The sequence below is a fragment of the Podarcis muralis genome, chromosome 1 (assembly GCF_964188315.1).
Source record: "Podarcis muralis chromosome 1, rPodMur119.hap1.1, whole genome shotgun sequence".
NCBI classification, from domain to species: domain Eukaryota; kingdom Metazoa; phylum Chordata; class Lepidosauria; order Squamata; family Lacertidae; genus Podarcis; species Podarcis muralis.
Window position 1 is genome coordinate 113,502,459 of NC_135655.1, and position 21,643 is coordinate 113,524,101.

General features: G+C 43.0%; 1 protein-coding gene across 1 annotated transcript; it reads right to left on the reverse strand.

The window, feature by feature from the left end:
- Positions 1-1,453: 1,453 nt before the first annotated feature.
- On the reverse strand, positions 1,454-20,827 carry PLEKHA3 (pleckstrin homology domain containing A3). The gene is made up of 8 exons (XM_028748497.2): positions 20,689-20,827; positions 14,277-14,393; positions 12,101-12,256; positions 10,265-10,401; positions 8,427-8,591; positions 7,100-7,143; positions 4,871-4,986; positions 1,454-3,437 (listed from the first exon to the last, which is right to left on the reverse strand). Exons 1-8 carry the CDS (start codon positions 20,726-20,728, stop codon positions 3,313-3,315), a joined length of 900 nt encoding a protein of 299 aa, XP_028604330.2. The 5' UTR covers positions 20,729-20,827; the 3' UTR covers positions 1,454-3,312.
- Between the last annotated feature and the right edge of the window lie 816 nt (positions 20,828-21,643).

A 21,643-nucleotide genomic window follows, 5' to 3' on the forward strand; every position in this document is an offset into this window, starting at 1 on the left:
AAATATAAAACCACAAAATATATCATCAAAATAAAAACAACCACCCAATAACACCCCCCCAAAACCCCACATTTTAAAAGGGCATAGGGTGTAAAATCAAATCAATTAAAGGCCTGGTTAAAAAGGAATGTTTTTGCATAGCGCCAAAAGGTGTATAATGAAGGCGCCAGGTGAACTTCCCTGGGGAGAGCATTCCACAGATGGGGAGCCACTGCAGAGAAGGCCCTCTTCTCGTGTTGCCACCCTCCGTTCCTCTTGAGGCGGCGGCACATGATGGAGGGTCTCAGAAGATGATATCAGGGTCCGGGTAGGTTCATATGGAAAGAGGCTTTCCTTGAGGAATTGAGGTCCTGAGCCGTTTAAGGCTTTATAATCAGGTCTCTGCTTTTTCGCAGCTCCACAAAATGCAATCCGGAATCTGTACAAAATTGACAAGTCCTTGATGATCACTGCAGCTCAAGTAGTAGTAGCAAGACCTGGTGAACCAGAGCTGCCATTGTCATGCCCTGCAAACCATCAGCCAGAAGCTAGTGGGGTTTTTTTGTTTTTTATTTATTTGGTACAAGACTAATTTTTTTTTAAAAAAAGGCCAAAGACACCATCCCTTTTAGGAGTCTGTGAAAACAGTAAACTCCAACAAACTTTATCTTATGCGTACATCAGTGGAAAAATAGTGCAGGAAAACAAAACAAAAAAGAATGTTAGAAACTTGTGGACAGGCTGTGAAGAAAAGACAACAGAAGTCCTGAAACACACACAGGTTCATACTGGAGTGAAGAGGCCAAGAATGTAGTGTATCAGTGGATCTCAGCACTTTATATTAATCACAGCACCAACAATTTATTATAAGCGTGCAGAAAGGCAGACAGTCAGACAGAAAGAAACATGTGAGAGAGATCTCTGAATGGAGCAGAGCATATAATTGAATTTGGAGAAGAAAATGGAGGAAATGAAGCACTCTGAATTTTAGCTGCTATACAAAGATGGTGGGAAGCCTATCCAGACAATAATAAGCAAGGTTTCTGGCAGTAGTCAAGCTGTGAAATAGCTATATGCAAGTTGGACTTGCAGCGAAGTTCTTGCTGTGTATCCTCACCCTACGGGTATGTTCCTGTTGGTTCCAGCCAGCCATGTCTTCCTGTGGGATACTCCATTCTACCTTCTCCCCTGTTTTCTTCTGTTCTTTCTTCCAAACTGGCACTCAATTGAGCATGCTCAATCTTCATTGGGTTGGAGTGTTTTGTTGCTGCTGCTACTTGTTTCGTTAATTTTAAAAAATGTGTGTTATTTTACTTCTGCGATTGGGAGGGACAGAAGAGTGTGATTTCTCTCACCTTGCTGTGCATTACCTTTACACACAGTGAAGCTCCTCCAAGCAAGCCCTGTGACTACCAAATGAAAGCATCCTAACAGGAACCAAATAGAGCCGAAAAGATTTGACCAGAAAACAAAGTTGTGCATGCCTGCGTGTAAAAACTGTATTTATTGAACACTTACATTTTTAAAAGAAAGCTTCTTCTTTTTTTAACATTTTTATAAAAGTGCTCCATGGCCAAGACATAATATACCAAGTTTATCCCAAAGTGAATACAAAAACAAAGAACTTACATTTCAAAACACTAACAACTTTGGGCTCAATTCGTCAGAAATTTCTGTGCAAACCTTGCTGAAATTTAAGCTGCTTTTCCCCCTTTTGCTTTTGGCAAGGACAGCCTGTGCAAGAAAGGTTTCTGACAAACTGGGCCCAAAATGTATGGTAGGCGGTGGCTAAGTTACATGGGTCGTTCTCTGGTTCAGAGTGTGTTTCTCGGCTCAGTTAGAAATGAATTCGTATTTGTCATTCAAGTTAACTGAGAGGAGAATATTGCTGTACAAGTATGCTCTTCTGAAGTTATTGGGCTCACAATGATAAAAGCCACCCTCCCCCTTTGGTATAAATAGATCATAAATAAATGTTCAGCTGCAGCTATGAATACGTTACAACAGCATCTCAAGAGCATATTTTAGAAACTGGAGCTAAAATAACACTTTGGTAAAAAGACACATCAAGGATATCTTGCTGTTTAGCGAAAAGGAGGGGCAGAATCCAGCCAAAGTCAAGTATTTCTTAGTCCCATGTGCTTTACATACTCTTTAACTGAAATCAAGTGCACACTTTGGGTTGGATCATGTCCCACGATTTTTAAAAAACAATGCTATTTAGTAATGGAACACACCTCAGCAACGATTAAGCACATCTCACCCCCCCAAACCACCCCAGTATTGACAAGGAGGCATTTTGTGGTGCAAAAAGGAATAAATACATCAAAACGTTAAAATACGTTTACCCCGTGTATAATGCCTCGGAAATCAGATAATTTATATGACTATTTAGAAAAATACTTCACATGTAACACTTTTTTTAATTGGCTAGACTTTGGGTGCAAGCCAGAGAAACGCAGGTGTTCTGAGTCCAAGAAAAGAAAAGGCACAGGAAAGGAACAGGAAAGGAAAGAGAAAAGGATGGAATTTAAGAATTTCGAGCAAGATTCTGCCAAACCTAAGCAAGCTACAATCTTATTGGTTTCATTCTCATTAAAACCAAGAGGGCTTCAGAGGGCTTAATTTTGGCTGGAACATGCCCTGAGACTATACTCAAGTGTCACTAATTCCAACCAGACAGAAGAGATCAACGTTGCAGAGATTATGCCCTTATGTACACCACGGTTTGTGAGAAGGGGAAAATACTAAATTGCCAATAAACCATGTTTTAGGAATACCATCTCAGTCTAAATGTGAGAAAAAGCATCCCCTGGCATGAAAGGTGCAACCACGAGCCATAATAATAATAATAATAATAATAATAATAATAATAATAATAATAATACGGTAGCACTGCCACTCAATTCAATAGGAAGTGAACTGTGTGCAAGAATAGGATATTGTACCAGCAAAGCAACGATGTGTTCAAGTGAGCAGTCCGGTCTATGGCACAAGTTTTCCCTACCCCAAATGTAAAACTTTTTTTTTTTTTGTCAAGGCTCTAAACGACCATCACACTTTGTAAAAAGGAGGGCTACATTTGCGAAGGTACGTTACCTATCCGTCGAACCATAATTTGTTTCAAAAATGCACAAACTGAAGGTTGTAGGAAAATATTCTTGCAAATAAACTATATAAAGATAAAATACGCTTTGAAGTTAGTTTTTACATTATTCTATAAAGTGCAGAGAAATCCTTCACACAGGGAACGAACTACCTCCTACGACAACAGGAGAAGTACAGCAGCTTTTGCATAGCATTACTTAGAGAAAGGTGATTCCCTTCAGTTCTTCAGGATGTAGGCGGTAGAGTCTCTTCGCGTTCTGATTGTTTCTTTGACACCAACAGGGCTGTGTCGGAAATGGTTGAAGGCGCCAAGTCTCCATTGAGAGTATGCCTGGAACAGTATGCTGGTCCTAGAAAGAGACAGATGGGGGTTTGTTTTCAACTGTGCCTTTGAAAATGTTGCATTTAGGCATTTTGGCTTGATGGCACACAAATGTTGTGCTCCATCCTATCCAATGTGCTCAGCACAGAACTCTAGGGTTGGAAGAGATCAACATATGGCTGAAAGAAGCTTCTTAACCCCCCTTCATCTTTCCCTGCTGGACCTTGACAAGCTGGGTGCCTTATATAAAGTCAGACTATTTGACCATCCAGCCCAGTCTTGTCAACCCTGATTGACTCTTCAGAGGTCCTTTTCCACACCTCCAAATGGGGTAGGGCATAAAGAGAAAGGATCTAAGTTCGGCCCAGTAAAAATATACAGGCATGATTTCAATTCTTAAAAGTTATTAAGTGGGGCTACTTTGAAAGTGACTTGGAAACTACAACTAATCCAGAACGTGGCCGCTAGACTGGTGACTGAGAGCAGTCCTAAACGATCCACATTGGTTCCAAGTATGTTTCCAAGCACAATTCAAGGTGTTTGTGCTGACCTTTAAAAGCCTTGTCCCTGTATAACTGAAGGAACATCTCCACCCCCATCGTCCAGCCCAGACACTGAGATCCAGCTCTGAGGGCCTTCTGGTGGTTCCCTCATTGTGAGATGTGATGTGACAGGGAACCAGGCTTCTTGGTAGTGGTGCCCTCCCATCAGATGTCAAGGAGATTAATAACTATACAACTTTTAGAAGACATCTGAAGGCAGCTCTGTATAAGGAAGTTTTTAATGCTCAACGTCTTATTGTGTTCTTCTGTCTGCTGAAAGCTGCCCAGAGTGGCTGGGGGAAACCCAGTCAGTTGGGCAGAGTACAAATAATAAATTTATTATTATTATTATTACTAATATTAAAAAGTCTAGAGCAAGTCTCCCAAAGAAGCATGAACTAGTGCCAAACCTAATTCCATCAAGCACCAATTGACGAATACTGATATTTGGATACCCCAAATCACTGAATTTTATTTGTGATATGTGTGCGCAGAGCAATCACTTGCAGGCAGCACATGTATGTTTAAATGGCCACATTTCCCTATGAGAAAAACAGATGTGATCATCATTCCTGTATTTATTGCAAAGAAACTCACTCCTATAAACTAACATGCACTTCACAATGGGCAGCAGCACGCCTGTGCTTTGCCATTTTAAAAGTCTCCTACTTTTTCATACCTATGTTCAAAAAGTATAGATGGAGTCCACATGGAGGCTCCTGAATGTTCCAAAAGGCAGGATGCAAACTCCTTGAGCACCCAGCTTGGCTGGGACAATGCAGGAGACTACGTTGCTCATTTCTGTAGCTGATGTGTTATAGGATAGATAATGGCCGCGGAGTCTTCTATCTCAAAGTAGAACAAGAATCCAACTGAAGCACAAAGATAGTAGAATGCACATGGGTACACCAGAACTTACTGTCTATATCATCAGGGGGAACATCTACAGAAGGTTCTGGATCTAAGACTGTCTTTCTACACCTTTGGGATAACCGGTGAGAGGATGAATTTGGTTCTTTTACAGAGTGACTGCTCCTGCAAATGAAATAGCATTGCACATTTCATTACGTGTCCTTAACACCCAAAGTTCTCTCCAGCTCATCTTAATTTTAAAAATGGTCTTTGTTTGGTACACTTTCCTGAAATAAGGTACCAAAAAATATTAAAGAGAGACAGGAGTTCTGTATGTGGAAGGGATCTCCATGGGAGACACATGGGCATCCGCTCACAAGACGAGACGACCATCTTTTGTCACATACTTGGAAGTCGAACGGAATCTATTCCGGAAGTCCGTTCCAACTTCCAAAATGGTCGAAAACCAAATTGAGGCTTCCGATTGGCTGCAGGAAGCTCCTGCAGCCAATCAGAAGCCGTGGAAGCCTCATCAGACATTAGGCTTCCAAAAGAACGTTCGCAAACTGGAACAGTCACTTCTGGGTTTGTGGCGTTTGGGAGCCAAAACGTCCGAGTTCCAGGGTGTTTGGGATCCAAGGTGCAACTGTGTCAGAAGCATGGACAGGGCTTTGTGTGTGGCTGGTGGCACTGCAGCATTTCTTTAAAAAAGAAATTGTATGCCCCACTATTCAGTGCCCAAGGTGATTCAAAGAAAATTAAACAGAAAGCAACCCAATGAAGTTAAAACAATGCAAAACAATTTCTTGAATAGGCAGGCGAACAAACCAAAATCAACCCCCCCAAAATCAACTAAGTAATAGTCGTGGGGTTGGATCCAGATTTGCCCTTTGGGGAAATAAAGAGCTCTTTCCGTTAGTGTAAGCGAGTGAGATCCAGCAGAGGCTCTCACTGAAAGAATCAGAAGGCCATTTCTCCCTTCCCTCTGAAATCCCCACAGTGCCACCTCTCCCATTTGTTCTGCAGGGTCCTTAACCCTCTGAAACTTGTTTTTTATTTGGGGGGGATAGGGAAAAACAAATGAACAAAAAATCCCCTCTCCTTTCCTTCCCTTTCTTTCATCAAGCACAGCACTGTTGCAATATGTCTAGTTAGTCGGTGACCAAGAGTTGGAGGCCAAGGCTCAGAAAAATACCTATACAGTGGTACCTTGGGTTAAATACTTAATTCGTTCCAGAGGTCCGTTCTTAACCTGAAACTGTTCTTAACCTGAGCCCCACTTTAGCTAATGGGGCCTCCTGCTGCCGCCGCACCGCTGGAGCACGATTTCTGTTCTTATCCTGAAGCAAAGTTCTTAACCTGAAGCACTATTTCTGGGTTAGCGGAGTCTGTAACCTGAAGCATATGTAACCTGAAGCGTATGTAACCTGAGGTACCACTGTACAGAGGATAGGTGTGAGGATAAAACTGGGAGGGAGAGGACCATGTATGCCACCTTTGGCTTCTTGGAGGAAAAAGGCATTATCTAAAAGAAACGTAAATATACAGATAAACAAAAAAAGAATTTGGATTTGATATCCCGCTTTATCACTACCCTAAGGAGTCTCAAAGCGGCTAACATTCTCCTTTCCCTTCCTCCCCCACAACAAACACTCTGTGAGGTGAGTGGGGCTGAGAGACTTCAGAGAAGTGTGACCAGCCCAAGGTCACCCAGCAGCTGCATGTGGAGGAGCGGAGACGCGAACCCGGTTCCCCAGATTACGAGTCTACCACTCTTAACCACTACACCACACTGGCTCTCTAACAAGAGCTGTAACCAAGGCTAGTTCTTGGCTACAACTGGTGGTTAGTGAGAACAGAACTTAAACACATGTCCTGGTTCAGATGACATGCTCTGCCAAACCATGGTTTAGTGTGACAAAGCAATAAATAAAAAGTACCGGAGAGAAGCATGCTATCTGTCAGCTCCAGGAACCTGAATATTTGTGCCCGTCATGCAAAGCAGCTTACTGTGGGTGGTATTCAACAATGAAATTTTACTCATAGTAGATCCATTGAAGTGAATGGACCTGACTTTGCCATGCTCATTCATTGCAATGGGTCTGGCTCTGAGTGAAACTTGGCTGAATAAACTCCTGAGAGTTTAGATTAACCAGGAAACAGATAACTGCTTTTTTATTTGAGACGATACGGGGCTTCATATAATAATAATAATAATGAAGAACCTTTCTATTTATTGGTTGGCTGGTTGGTTTCCAGACTTTAAAAAGTAATACGTTCGCCATTTTGTACTTACCTCTCTAGATTACAAGTGCCTGGGTGGCTAACAGAACGTTTCATCTAGAAAGTAATTTTAAAACAAAACAGGTTATTACATACTTCCTAATTCTTTGTTGGTTATCTATATCTTAAGGACGATGCTTTCTTTAATAAAGAAAAAAAATAAGGGAGGGATTGGGTGGGTGTTTGTTTTATTTTGAAGCAGGTAATTTTAAACATAGGATGTTGTCTCACATAGAGTCAGACCACTGGTCAGTCTAGCTCAGTATTGCCTACACTGAACTGGCCAAACAATTAAACCCCTGTGTTGCAAACAATTGTCGGTAATATCCAAGGCAAGTTGACCAAGTACAACAACGTGATCTCAATATAAACAATATAATCTATACACAACATTGAACAGTATGAAATATATGAAATATGCATCTGTACCAAATGTATAGAAATCTTATAAATCTCTGAAAGTCACAAATTATGCACTCTTGATGGATTCTCTTGAAAACATAGAACCAAATAAACATAACTGTACATTTGGTTTTGCAGAGTGTTTCCTTGGATATTACTACAATGAATTAGCAGCAGCTTTCCTGGGATTCAAACAGGAAATTGCCCAGCCCTACTTATTTATTTCATAAAATTTATAAACCTCTTGATTGCAAAAAAAACAAAAACCAACAACAACCCCAAACCCTCAAAGCAGTGAATATTTTGAGGACTGGACCAGGGTGCAACCTCCTGTGTACAACAAAGCAAATGTTCTATCATGGCCTCCCCTTTTGCAGGAAGGGCAACGTTAAAAACAGAAACACATAAAATAAAACAATAAACATAGTTCCAGTGTGGCCAGGTGGTTAGAGAGTGCTAACTAAGGCTGGAGGGATGCGGGTGGCGCTGTGGGTAAAAGCCTCAGCGCCTAGGGCTTGCTGATCGAAAGGTCGGCGGTTCGAATCCCCGCAGCGGAGCGAATGCAGGCTGCGCAGCTATCCCAGAAGCCAGAACAGCAAGAGGGATCGCTGCTTTCGCTGCACATCGATCCCTCTTGTTGTTCTGGCTTCTGAGATTCAGAATATTTTTTCTCGTTTTCCTCCTCCAAAAACTAGGTGCGTCTTATGGTCTGGTGCGTCTTATAGAGCGGCGAAAAATACGGTATTTATTGGTGAGGATTGCAGCCTGAATTACTCTTGAGAGAGGATCAACTCACTGACTTGGGGAAAGCAGACTATGGCAGTTTGGGGGAACCTATCCTTTTGAAAACCATCCCACCACCATACTCTCTCAAATTCTCTCCAGCCTGGGGGGGGGGGGGGGAGAGAGAGAGAGAGAGAGATTAAAAAATGTCCAACCATTTGCACAGGTGAAGGCGACACAGGAGAAACTAAAGGATCCGGATGAGGCAACTGAAACATCTCTGGCTTGAACTTGGCATTTGCTATTTTCACACATTCTTCGAGGGTCGTGATAAACGTGTCACAGGTAGCGCTGAGCAAGGAGGACGCTTCGTTCATATTCTGGAAACACGGGAAGCAATTGAGAAAGGTGAATTCACTTAACATTTGTGGCCCGATAAAAGCTTTTTGGTGAAACAAGAGACGCTGGCTGGGCAACACGTCAACTCTTTAATGAACTGCAAGCTTGTGTAGCATTCTTCTTGGCTTGTATTTTAGACTGACTCTGATGAACATTCAGCATTTGGGTAAAGCATTATCCTTGACTACTGGCAACGCTGCCTGGAGCTGATGGTGTCCCAACAGCCTCTGAAGGGGCCACAGATTTCATATCCCTGCTGTAAAGGCAGACAGAGATATAAAAGTAGGCCAAAACTCCGCTGGCGTTTCTGTTGTGGTGTAACAATTTTCTCTGGTGCAACGGAAGGATGAGCATTTTCATTTGCGAATGCCAAGGACCTGAAATTCCTGCTAACCAGGGTGGATAAAAAATAAATAAATCAGATTTTTAAAATTTAAATCGGATTTTTAAAATAAAATGCTTTTGAAGGAAAAATCTTTCTAGTTTTCTATTTAAGTTACATGCAAGTCGAAAGACTATTCATCAGGAAATAAGGATCTGTTTAAGTTTTTCATGTGTACTCAGTCTAAGTTGTTGTTTTTTTAAAAAAAAGATATTTAACCACAACAGTTAACAAACATGGATATACATGCTATAATGTTAGTTAAATAAATTGTTTAAATTGTTCTTAAGGGAATGTTTATTTTTCTCCTTCCAATAAAGTACAGCAGAAAAGCTGTCCAAATATAAAGTTAACTTATTAAACCTCACAATAATTTCATAATTATCGCTGTATGTATTTCAAATAGTATAACCAAATCAGTAACGTTTGATATAACTGTAAAAACTACTCTGAAAATTTATTGTTTCAAAAATAAAGCCCTCATCTGGTTGTAAATATTAAGATGATACCAGCAAGAATGAGTCTTTCTGTTTTAAAAAAAAAATTAAATCAAGTCTTACTGACTAGTGATTTAAAGTGTGATTTAAATCAAATCCAACCTGCTGCTAACTGTGCAATCCTATACACGTCTACTCAGAAGCAATCTCTCTTGAGTTCAATGGGACTTGCTCCCAGGCAAATGGGTACAGGACTACAGCCTCTGTTTCACACCCACTGTTTCAACAATCCGGTGCTGTTTCGCTATTTTCACCTAATGCCATTTTACCAATTGTTGCTGCTCTTTCTGCTTGTTTCCTGCCTGCCTTTTGCAATTAAGTTTTCTCCTATTTATTTTGCTGTTTCATATTGATCTCTGTAGGTAATTATATTTGTGCAGGCCCCTTTCAGTAGACCTGGAGATGAAAGAGTGATGTGTTTTTTTATATTTATCTAAACATTTACATGCTGCCCCATAACCAAGTTCTGTGGGTGACTCACAATAAGTAAGTCAAAAAACAATCTGAATAGGAAGTCATAAAATCAAAAGCAACCTAAATACAACAGGAAAATAAAAGCACACCAACAACTCCAAAGTTAAAAACACAGATTTAAAAACTTGAGAAGACCAGACTAAATAGGCCATTTAATATATACATAAACCAAAAGTAACTATTGAAAGTAAAGAGTTGTATTTGGGCCCTACTGGACAAAGTGGTGGGTCCAACTTAATGCTGAGGCTTCTCCTCTCAATCCAAAACGAATAATATTAATTTAAAAAAAATGATCCGATACCTCAATGCTGGGTGACAAGTGATTTTCATCATGGTGAACGTATTCTTGGATTGTATGGACCTGCTGCATTAGAAGGTCACAGTAGAGACGAAGCTCAGACATTTTGGTTTTCAGAGATTCATTGGTTTCATTAACTTCTGCAAGGACATTGGGAAGCAGAAACTTCACTGGTCAGGTACGTGAGTTCCCATGACAAGTTTTAAGATGTAGGCATTTACAATGGTACCTTGGTTCTCAAAATGCTTTGGTTCCCAAACGCCAAAAACCTGGAAGTAAGTGTTCCAGTTTTCAAACGTTTTTCGGAAGCTGAACTTCCGATGTAGCTGTCAACTATTGTTTCCAGAGCACCTGCATCAATCAAAAGCTGCACCTTTGTTTTCGAACATTTCGGAAGTCAAACACTTTAAGTTTGGCGCTTTTGTTTTTGCTATTTATTTTGCATTTTTGTTTTTGAGGCTTTTTAAGTTCATTTGTTTTTGTGACTGTGTGGAACCCAGTTCAGCTACTGATTGATTGATTGTGTCACTGTGGAAATGGATAAAAGCCCCCCATCCAAACAATGACTATCATCAGTGCAGTAAGAAAAAATACTTTTAATTTTTATCATCTACAATACTGTCTTGTTTATTTTATAGTATAGTACATTGATTATTGGGAACGCGGGTGTCACTGTGATCTAAACCACTGAGCCTAGGGCTTGCCAGTCAGAAGGTCGGTGGTTCGAATCCCCGCGACGGGGTGAGTGCCTGCTGCTCTGTCCCAGTTCCTGCCCACCTAGCAGTTCGAAAGTACGTCAAGTGCAAGTAGATAAATAGGTACCGCTCCGGCGGGAAGGTAAACAGCATTTCCGTGCACTGCTCTGGTTTTGCCAGAAGCGGCTTAGTCATGCTGGCCACATGACCCAGAAAAACCATCTGCAGACAAACGCCGGCTCCCTTGGCCAATAAAGCAAGATGAGCGCCACAACCCCAGAGTCGTTCGCGACTGGACTTAACTGTCAGGGGTCCTTTAACTTTACAGTGATTATTGCTTTCATTTTATGGCTCAAAGGTCTCATTAAATAGTAAAATTCATGTTAAATTGCTGTTTTGGGGGGTTGTTTTTTAAAGTCTGGAACAGATCAATCCATTTTGTATTACTTTCTATGGGATGCGCGCCTTGGTTTTGGAACGGACTTCCAGAACGGATTAAGTTTGAGAATCAAGGTACCACTGTATATTCCTTTAAAGAAAAGGAATGTCTTTTATTATTATTATTATTATTATTATTATTATTAATAATAATAATAATAATAACAATTACATTTGTTCATTGCTTTATACAACAACAACAAATGTCTCCAAGTGACTTGTCTTAAGATAAAATACAAACAGGAGCCAGGGCCAATGAGCCAACTAATTTTTGCTCTGTCCCCATCCTCCTCCTATGATGGCAACACTGAGACTGAGGAGGAGGAAGCTGGTCGCCAGGATCACTGTCTAGACTGGATGTAAATAAGAAGATAGGCAGGTGATGGTTGGCTAAGGGCAGACTGAGGTAGCTGGGGCAGGGCCCTATCTGCCCTAACAGACCAGCCTCCACACACCGTGAGCAGGGCCCATCTTGTCTTTTAATATCTTGTCTAGGGTGCTTAGAAAATACTATGGGCTTTGCTAGTGTTAAGAAATAATAATGTAAGGAGCTGTAAACCTTAAAACCCTTCGAAAGTGTGCCACCTACTGCCATAAGTAATTACATTTGATGGGCATTTGACCGATAACTACAATAGCTAAAAACCAGGTGTTTTTAATAGGTTGGTTTTGCTTTTGCTTTTTATAAAAAAGAAAGTATGAGTACCTTTTTCTTTTTTCGTTCTGGTGTCTGCCAAACAGGCTTTCGAGCTCCCCAGGGCTACCAGCCACCGCTGTCGTTCAGCTGCATTAACGGCTTTCATGTAGAAATGCTGTTCCCCTGGGATGATTAACTCCATCCTGGTGCTGTCAGTCGGATGAACTTGTGACAGGGGCGAGATAAATTAGAAGCACAGATTTTTCAAAGACTGCCTGGAATTACAGAGTTAGTACTTCCCAGTTACGACTGTCCTACTTCCAATATCTTGCCACTGTGATCCATGCGACGGTCACCTCCAGGCTTGATTATAGTAACTTGCTTTACGCAGGGCTGCCCTTGAAGCTGACCCAGAAACTCCAGCGGGTGCAGAATGCCGTGGCGAGGCTCCTTACGGGGTCCTCGCTGCGTGATCACATTCACCCAGTGCTACACCAGCTGCACTGGCTCCCAGTGGAGTACGGGATCAGGTTTAAGGTGCTGGTTTTAACCTTTAAATCCCTATACGGCCTAGGACCCTCGTACTTACGGGACCGTCACTCCTGGTACGCCCCACAGAGGACCTTACGGTCAGCAGATAATAACATTTTATAGGTCCCGAGCCTCAAGGAGATTAGACCCGGCCTGGTGGAACACTCTGTCACAAGAGACCGGGGCCCTGCGGGATTTGACATCTTTCCGCAGGGTCTGTAAGACGGAGCTGTTCCGCCAGGCCTTTGGTTGGGGTTCAGTCTGACTCCCTCTCCCCTTTCATAAGAACTTGCATGAAAGTGGCCTCCCCATTTTTCTCACAGGCCCATATAAGTTCAGCACAAACAGTTGGGCCTGGTGAGCATTTAAGGTCCCCAACCCTAATCTGCGGGTTGCCATTTGAGTGGATTTTATTCTGATCCTGATCTGATTTTAGGATGTATTTTAATTGATTGGCTGATTTTAGGTTAACGTGTTATACATTTGATGTTAGCCGAGTCTGGTTTTGGCTGAGGAGGGCGGGGTATAAATAATAATAACAATAACAATAATAATTATCTAGTATATCAATCCAGCATACTGTTCTCACAGCAGCCAACCAGATGCCTTTGGGGAAATTTGCAAGCAAAACCTGAGCACAACAGGGCTCTCCCCATCGGCAATTCCAAGCAATTGGTATTCAGAGGCAATGCTGCCTCTGACAGTGGAGGTAGAATATAGCCATTGGGTGGAATTCAATGTTGCACTCTTCCAATCCCATGTGGATAGCTCAGTTGGTTACAGCAATGTGCTGGTAACCCCAAGGTTGCAGGTTCGATCCGCAGGGTCCCTTCCAACTCTACAGTTCTAGGATTCTATATCCCAATCGTTCCAGCAACACAAGCATTCCAGCCTGCCAGATGGAACAATACCCTCTCCCCTGCACTATTCTGGGGGGTTCTCCCACCCCAGAAGCCTATTTCAGGGGGTGTGGGGGGCAAAGAGGGGGAAAGCCCCATTGAAAAAGCAGAAGTCCAGGGTGGTTAGGTGAATCCTGCCCATTGCATATCCACTGTTAGTCATACTCCGCATAGACCCATTGAAATTAAGGGACCTGACTAATCTAGGTTCATGAATTCCAGTGGTCTACTCTGAGTGGCACTACCACCAGATATAACCCACAGTTTTTCACCTGAGTGAAGGAAGACAAAGGCAGCAGAGCCTCTCTGGGTGATTCTGGAGAACAGCGGGGTGACATTGGGGAAGAAAGAGGTGGGAGGAAAACCCAAAAAAAACAAAGGAGCAAAGGGAGAAGCAGACCCTCAATTACTGGACCTGTGACTATATACAGTAATAACATTTCTACTTGTACTAGGCGTCAAGCTGATGCTTGAAATAATCGGCTTATTTGCAAAGACTGCCTAGCAGGACTGGGCGATATATCCTCCAAAACTGGTTTGAAGTCCATATTGTGATACCGGTTTCAGAGTTTTTGACCTGGCAATATATTGCGAATCATTATGTGTGTGTGTGTGCGCGCAAAAATCACAATGTGGTAAAAACTGTGAAGCCATAGCTCCATCCTTATTTCAGAAATTGTGATATATCGGTATATCACGATGTTTAGCTGGCGATATATTGCAATACTGGAAACCAGATATCGCCCAGCCCTACTGCTCACGTTAGATACCTCAGCCTAGAAGGTAAGGAGAGTTTTCTTACTGAGAGAGCCTACCTTTGATTTCACACACTGCCATCTTTATGCTGCCTTTGCTGCCTTTGCAAACATCATCCTGCGAATCGTAGTAAGACAATATCCCGTTATCAAGAACAAACCAGCGAGGCTGCCAGCCTAGGGAAACGGTGCAAACAGAAAAAAACAACATTAATCTGCTTTGTTTCAAAATGCAATTATCACACACAAGCAACAGCACCGTTCCTCAGCTTAGACCCTTAGTTGTAAGCAAGATTTAAGTCTGTTTAAGTAATGCTCAAAATCAAAACAGACACACACATTAATAACATACAAATAAGAATCCACATTTCCCAGACGACGTCAAAGTCCCGTACTATTTTTAAAAACTCATGAAATAATTGATGCTATTTGACTAAGTTATAGTAAGAGAAGATCCACTGAAATCAGTGGACAAGTTACATACCGACCAACTTAAATTCACTGATTTATTTGAGTCTACCCTGAAAATGACTTAGTTAAGGTAGTGGGGAACCCTTTGCCCTCCAAATGTCGCTGAACTAAACTCCCATCATCTACAGAAAGCATGGCCAGGGATGCTGGGAGTTGAAGTTAAGCAATACCGGGGGTGGGGATATATTGGGTACCAACTAGCACTTTTGGTTGTTCAGATACTATCAGTAAGATGTAAGAACATAATGATAAAATTCAGTTTAGTCGCTATTCTGTGGGCTACTGTGCTGGCACAGCAGCGCAAATCAGGATGAAGGCACCAAACACCAGTACAAGTGGGATTTTTTAAAAATGTTTGGTGTTTTATTATGTTTTTATATGTGCTGGAAGCAACCCAGAGTGGCTGAGGCAACCCAACCAAATGGGCAGGGTATAAATATAATTGTTATTGTTATTATTATTTGGTGTCCTGGGCTTGTAACTGCTCCTGTCTCCAACATGCACAAAGTTACTAGCATGGCACTGGTAAAGGCAGTCAAGGGAAGAAGTTGGGCAATGGTCCCCCAATGTAGCTCTAATGAACAAAGCTGTGGAATCTGTTTAGATCTGCATTTGGAGTGGGGAGTGGAATTGGCATATACAGTGGAACTTAATCCGTTCCAGGAATCCGTTCAACTCCCGAATCCGTTCGCAAACCAAGGAGCAGCTTCCGATTGGCTGCAGGAGCTTCCTGCATTCAAGCGGAAGCCGCGTCGGATGTCCCGCTTCCAAAAAACGTTCGCAAACTGGAACACTTACTTCCGGGTTTGCACCGTTCGGGGGCCGATTTGCTCGGGAACTAAGCCATTCAGGAACCAAGGTTTGACAGTACACAAGCAGGGAGCCTTGTTTGGATGGAAACTGAACCAGTTTAATCAGCAGACTAATTAATGTGTTCATTAATCAATGGGAGGAAAAATTTTAATCAATAGGGCAGAATTCAGGGCACACTTTGGGGTGTGTGTCTCTTTTTATTCCGACATGCAAAAATGCCACCCTATGTTGAAAATACAATATTTAATGTGTACTGTATTTTTTTAAGTGATTTATCATGAGACATAGATCTGTAATTAGTAGACAATCCTAGCAATATGCTAAAGTCCCTGATCACAAATGCAGAGTAGAGGGACAGAATCTGAGTGTGTCCTTTTTCCCCAGTGGCAAGGGGCAGGTAGTTGAGTACTGTAGTGCTTTAAACAACGAAAAGATCAAGAGGGAGATGTAAAGGATGCTTACTGTGTAGATTTCACAGCTCTGTGCCTGTTAATTCATGCACAACAAAGCTGATAAGGAAAAAGGATAGCTCACATTTACCAGCTGCTTTTAGGAGCATATGAGATTAAATCTGTAAGTGCATTTAAAGCACTAAGCCGACACATCTGTCTCGCAAGTCACTGATATCTCCACCTAAAGGAAGGCTCTATGAATCTGGTATGACAGCCTGTCTGAACAATACAATGCTACAAGTGTACATTTGGCACTGGAGGAGAAAATGCAGAGTTACTACAAGGAAACCCAATCTTATAAGCAAGAACTGTCCGCATTACAGCCAAGTGTTTTGTCCGCCATGTGTTCCAACCAGTCAAGATCTATTCATGGGAACGATGACATTCCTGAAGGAAAGCACATAGGTGAGTATCACTACAGATCATAAAAAACCCTAAATCTGGTGCACGCCACAGCGCTACTTCCCAGTGGAGTGTTTTTTGCCACCTGCAAATGTGCTTTGGTCAAAACGGTATGAGGAAATATGATAAAGAATGTATGGGTTAATGATCCAAGACAAATCAATTCGCAAGTTCAAAAAGACAGACCTTGCTATCTAAGCCTATTGCAGGAATTTGAACTTGATTCAAGTTGAGCAGAATGAGAAAGGAACTGCAGAATTAAACAAATCATTCTATCAATCTTCATTACGGTCCAGAGACCCAACAAATCATTACAGATCAATACACAATTCATACAGCCTACCTCCAGGTTAATCAAGCATTTTGTTTAGAATATAGGGCTCATTTGTTCTTGCAACCACCGATAAAAACTTTGCCACTGCTAACGTTCTAGCATTTGTCCAGTCTTCCAGTAGGAACCTGACATGGTGAGCCTCTGATTTTCCCGGGAAAGGTACCAGCAAGGGTATTAAACAAAGTCAGTGGTGCTGCAGTTAAGGTAGAGACCCGATGAAGCAGCTTATGGAACTCAGATGGGATCTGCTGCAATGGAACAAAACAGCCCTGTTGTTCTGGCAAGTAAGAAAGCCTTTTCAACAGAATAAAAGGAAACAGCATCCTTTGCTGTCCCAGTGGCCAGCCCTGTAAAATGAGAGAACAAACTGGGACGAACGAATAAATCAAATAAAATCCTCATGAGTTGGTGGAATTTATTCAATGATTCATTCTACTTGCCCTCTATTATCTCTTATCTCTTTATGCTTTAAAGTGCAAATGTATTTTCAGCAAGTATTTCACTTGTATACTCCTTTAAATTAATAACCTACTCAAGAAAATTTCCATAGAGTGTTCTCTCTTATCTCATTGCACAACGTTTGTACACCCAGTCCTTATCTAGTGAATGTTGGTTACAGACACAGCTTCTTCAGAAAGGCCCAAAAATTATTAAAGTAAAAAAATGAGAAGCTGAAACAGTGCTAGTAGAATATCAAATTTCTCCAGTATGATTTTTATTTTTTTAACTCAGTATCTACCAGTTTGGGATTAACAGATCTGTTTTCTGCCTTGGTCAATTTTGCATGTGTTTGTTCCATAGTCTGGCTCTGTCCATTTCTACATTAATCTGCAACTTTTTTCCATTCAGAAATTAATATTTAAATATGTATTTTAAATATGCACTTAAGTATGTACCTTATCACAATATGCATATTTAAATACCTATTTTTATTTCAGTGTTACATTTCTAAATGTATTCTGTCCTAAAATATGCATTTTGATACGTTTTCTGGGAGGGAAAGTATATTGCAAAATTTGGAAATGTACAAAATCCCAAGGATAATTTATGGTGTGATCTGTGTATTAGCCTAGGAGTTCCAAACTACCTAGGTCAGTCTTCTTAAAAAAATGCAAACCAACCAAAAACCTCCTCCGTCCCCTACTACCACTACTGTATTGTGTATAATCGGCATGTCTTGCACGGTTGCCGTGCCAGCGGGGATAGTTTAGTTGGTGGGTGGGTAGGGGCGTGGAGGCCGCAATGCGAATGGTCTTGCCTCCCACAAATCAAAACTGCAAGACCTGACCACCAGCCATCATTATCAGCAGAATCAATCATTCGTCTAGGTTTTCAGTCATGTATTGATATGACACACCAGCTGCAGCCAAAGTTATCGAGCATCACTGTATACATGCACAAACATCTGTATGGCTGGCAGGCAGTCATAAGCCATTCCTTCCTAACCAATCTCCCCCAACTAGCTACTTCCTCCTCAACATCCCACCAGCCAAATCAACCCAAGCAATCCTTGTTGCCTTGGAGCTTGCCTGATTCATTATATTTTTGTATACATTTTTAAGTTGCATTTTTAAAAAAAATAATAATTCCATTTTTGAAAGCTACCCTGGAAATTTCAAGGAAGGGAAAGGTATAAAACGAACAAATAACAACTTGTGCTACTTTCTTCCCCTGCACTTCTGCCAAGCGATGGCTCCAACATCTTACTAGCATATGGTGACAAGGAGGGTCAAATATCTATAGTATTCTCAACATACTTGCACAGTAGGGGGTTCTTTTTCATTCACATCTACTTGCTTCCTTGAACTGCCCCAAAGCTATATTTGAATGTCAAGGTTCATCACCAGGGTCTTATTTGTTCAAATAGCACCATATGTGTGCCGGGGCTGCTTACAAAGAAGGAGAAAACAAGTCTACTCCAGGGGGCTTACAATCAATGGAAGTGGAGTGAAGTGGGGGGAAACATGAGATTATTTCTGTTAGGCTTAGTTCCTGCAGGGTATTGGCTCTATGGCGTTGTTCTGATAGCTCCATAGAACAAGTATATGAAATGTTGTCTGTCCTTTCAGACAAGATACCCTCTCTGTCTACATTCAACAGAGTTTGCTGTGGTCATGCGAAGTCTCTAAATTTGCCGAAGGGGCCTGGGTATAATTAAATGTCCTATCATGCTGGAGATCAAATAGTGTCATGTTAGGAATTATGGCTGGGGCAACCCTACAAAATGCTTCTGAACCCTTTTACTGTAATTATTTTTCAACATTTCCTTCTGTTACTTCCCCCTCCCCCAGCGATGCAATGCAACTCCAAGCCCTCTTTTATCTGTCAGCAGCCATATCTGCCATTATCTCTGCATGCAGCCTTATTTACTCAGCCAAGTTGCTAAATTTAAAGCAGGGAAGCTACTGTTAAAAGCACAGGCAAACAGAGTGCAACTTTAATTACACCTGCAGTCACCATATATATTTTGGGTAAGAGCTCTTGAGATAGGATGATAGATAATAAAAGAGGGAAGCTCTGGTGAGAACCTAGATGTGATGAAGGCAGCCAATTTGCCCTTTAATTGTCTCCTATGTTTGCATTTAAAATTGGCAAGTGAAACTTGGTAGGACCAAGGTAGGGAACCTGTTTCCGCACGAAAGCCACATTCCACTCAGGAGACACAAGCCGGTGCCCCAGGGCATAGCCATAGCAAAAAGTGGAGGAAGCAAAGAATGCAAACATCACCTCTGTACAGTAGATGAGCTCACTCATGTACCCTCAGCTACCCTCCATTCCGGGAAGCAAGAGGCATTGTCAGAGTTCAGGAACACATACCAGCCAGGCAAGAGCACTCAAATAGGGTGTGACCCAGGACCAGAAAGGGGTGCATCTGGGAGGGAATGGATTGGCCAGGAAAGTCTCAGGGGCCAGACAGAGCAGCATGGAGGGCCCTTGGTTCCCCCACCCAAGTCATGGAGCAAAAGGGCAACCTTCGAAATTCCCCGGGCACATTTTGCACCTGACTATCGGCCACTTGCGACCAAGTGAAGCTCCCTGATGTCTCTGCCATCTGAAGGTGCATGCCTGGGGATCCTTGAATCTTGACTATTTTCACACACTAGCAACACATCCCGCTGAATTCAGCAAGTTATATTTTATCTGCACCATCAGAATGGATTTCAGGAACCCAAAAGTCATACTGAGAAATACGACTTTCGAGCTGTCTGGCAGAAACACGGCAACAAGGCATTCTGTTTTGGTGACTGTAGCCCTGATTTAAGGAGCCATTTGGCACCAAGTTTATATGAGTTTCTAACACTGCAAAATGGGCATATGAGGGAGCCCCCCCTTTCCACACACAATCGCCTCTCCTCTCCGCCCTGTGGGGCTGCCAACTATTTTATCCAGTCCAGCTCTAAGAATTCATTTCATTTCGCTTTTAATTTGCATACCGCCTTTCTATATTACTATACACATGGCGGCTTACAAGCTGAAGAAACAACAAAATAAACAGCAAAGATCGCACACCTAATAACAACCCGGTATGAAAAGAAACTCATAATGTCTTAAAAACAAACGACTTCTATCAAATGAAGCAATATCCCATAATCCATTAGAAGACAATAAGGAAAGATGAGGTAAACTTGGGGGGGGGGGGTGAGATGGATGCACACCCAGCCCCTATCCTGGAGGACTTTTGACAGGCAGCAAGGATTGTTTCCCACCCCACATTAAATGCCCATAGACTAGCATGTGTGGGAAGGGGTTCTCAGATTAGGGGGCTGGCAGCACTAGGCCAAACGCAGGAGCGCACGCTTGGAAGCGGCAGCCTCTTGCTTCCCCAGCCCTAGCCAAGCGCGCCTTCCATTCTGCCAGGCAGAAACCCGGTCCAAGCCGCCCGGCTGCCACCCCCAACCCGGAAGCCGGCGCCCGGGCTCCAGCAGCGTCGCCAGGGACGACGACGGAACAACAACAACGGGCGGGCGGCCCTCGCCCAGGTGCCCAGGATGCCCCTCACCTGTGATGTAATTGGTCCACTTGTACAGAACTCCTTCCATAGTTCAGCGGCGCGCTTCGCGCAGCATCCTGCTCGCCCTCCTCCGGAGAAAAGGCAGCAGGAACGGCGCGGGCCCTCTCTCCCCTTCGGCGCTCCCGAGCAGACGCGGCGGTGGCAACCGGCCCCGCTATGTACATGGACGGCTGGGTGGTTTAGCTTAGCGGGGGAGCAGCGGCAGCCGCCTTCGGGTCCGGCTGGCTTTGGGGGTGCTGCGCGGACTGGGTTGTACGGGCACGTGCGGCAGGAAGAGGAGCGGCGGAGTCATGCATTGCCTATGCACATCGCAGCCACTGGGGAAACAAAGCGGTTACCAAACCCTCTCGCACAGGCTGCTGCGGCTGCCTCCCTCTTCTCGCCGGCCTCTTTCTTTTCTTTTTCTCCTTCCCCTTTTCCCCCTCCCCCCCACCTTTCTCGGGCCTTTGCGCTTGGTGCCATTGACCCCGACGTCTCATTTACTTCCTGGATGAAAGGGGCTGGTGGATGAAACAAAAACCAAAAAAAGCAAGCTACGCGCACACGCATTTGGGCTGCTTGCCTCCACCGCCGGTCCGAAAACTCGAGCGCCACGTCTGCACTGCAGCCTTCGCCGGGCGTAATTAATATATATTATATAGATCTACCCTGCATATATGCGATCGCTCGCTCTGCGCATTGAGCACGGCGGCTTTCCACGTTTAAATACACCCGCTCGCCTTTCTATTCTGCCTGGCCCGCTCGCCGGGCATCCCGCTCGAGGCTGCAACCCTTATGCTCTCATCTGCTCGGAAGCAGCTCTCCAGTGAACTTGGCGGGACTGACTTCCGAACAGGCACGCACAAGATCGGGCTCCGGCTTTTGTTTCTTAATTTTAAAAAAAGCGTCTCCTTCGGCCTCCCCCACCTCGGGCGCAAAATGACACCACCGCGCAGAGCAAAAA

What these genes read in the sequence shown, in the direction of transcription:
- PLEKHA3 (XM_028748497.2), bottom strand. Translation starts at nt 20,728, where the DNA reads ATGGAAGGAGTTCTGTACAAGTGGACCAATTACATCACAG. An exon ending in CGCCTTCACCTGTGCAAATG is followed by an intron (nt 7,144 to 8,426) that starts GTTGGACATTTT and finishes ATTACTTTCTAG; the next exon opens with ATGAAACGTTCTGTTAGCCA. An exon ending in GGCACTTGTAATCTAGAGAG is followed by an intron (nt 4,987 to 7,099) that starts GTAAGTACAAAA and finishes TTTCATTTGCAG; the next exon opens with GAGCAGTCACTCTGTAAAAG.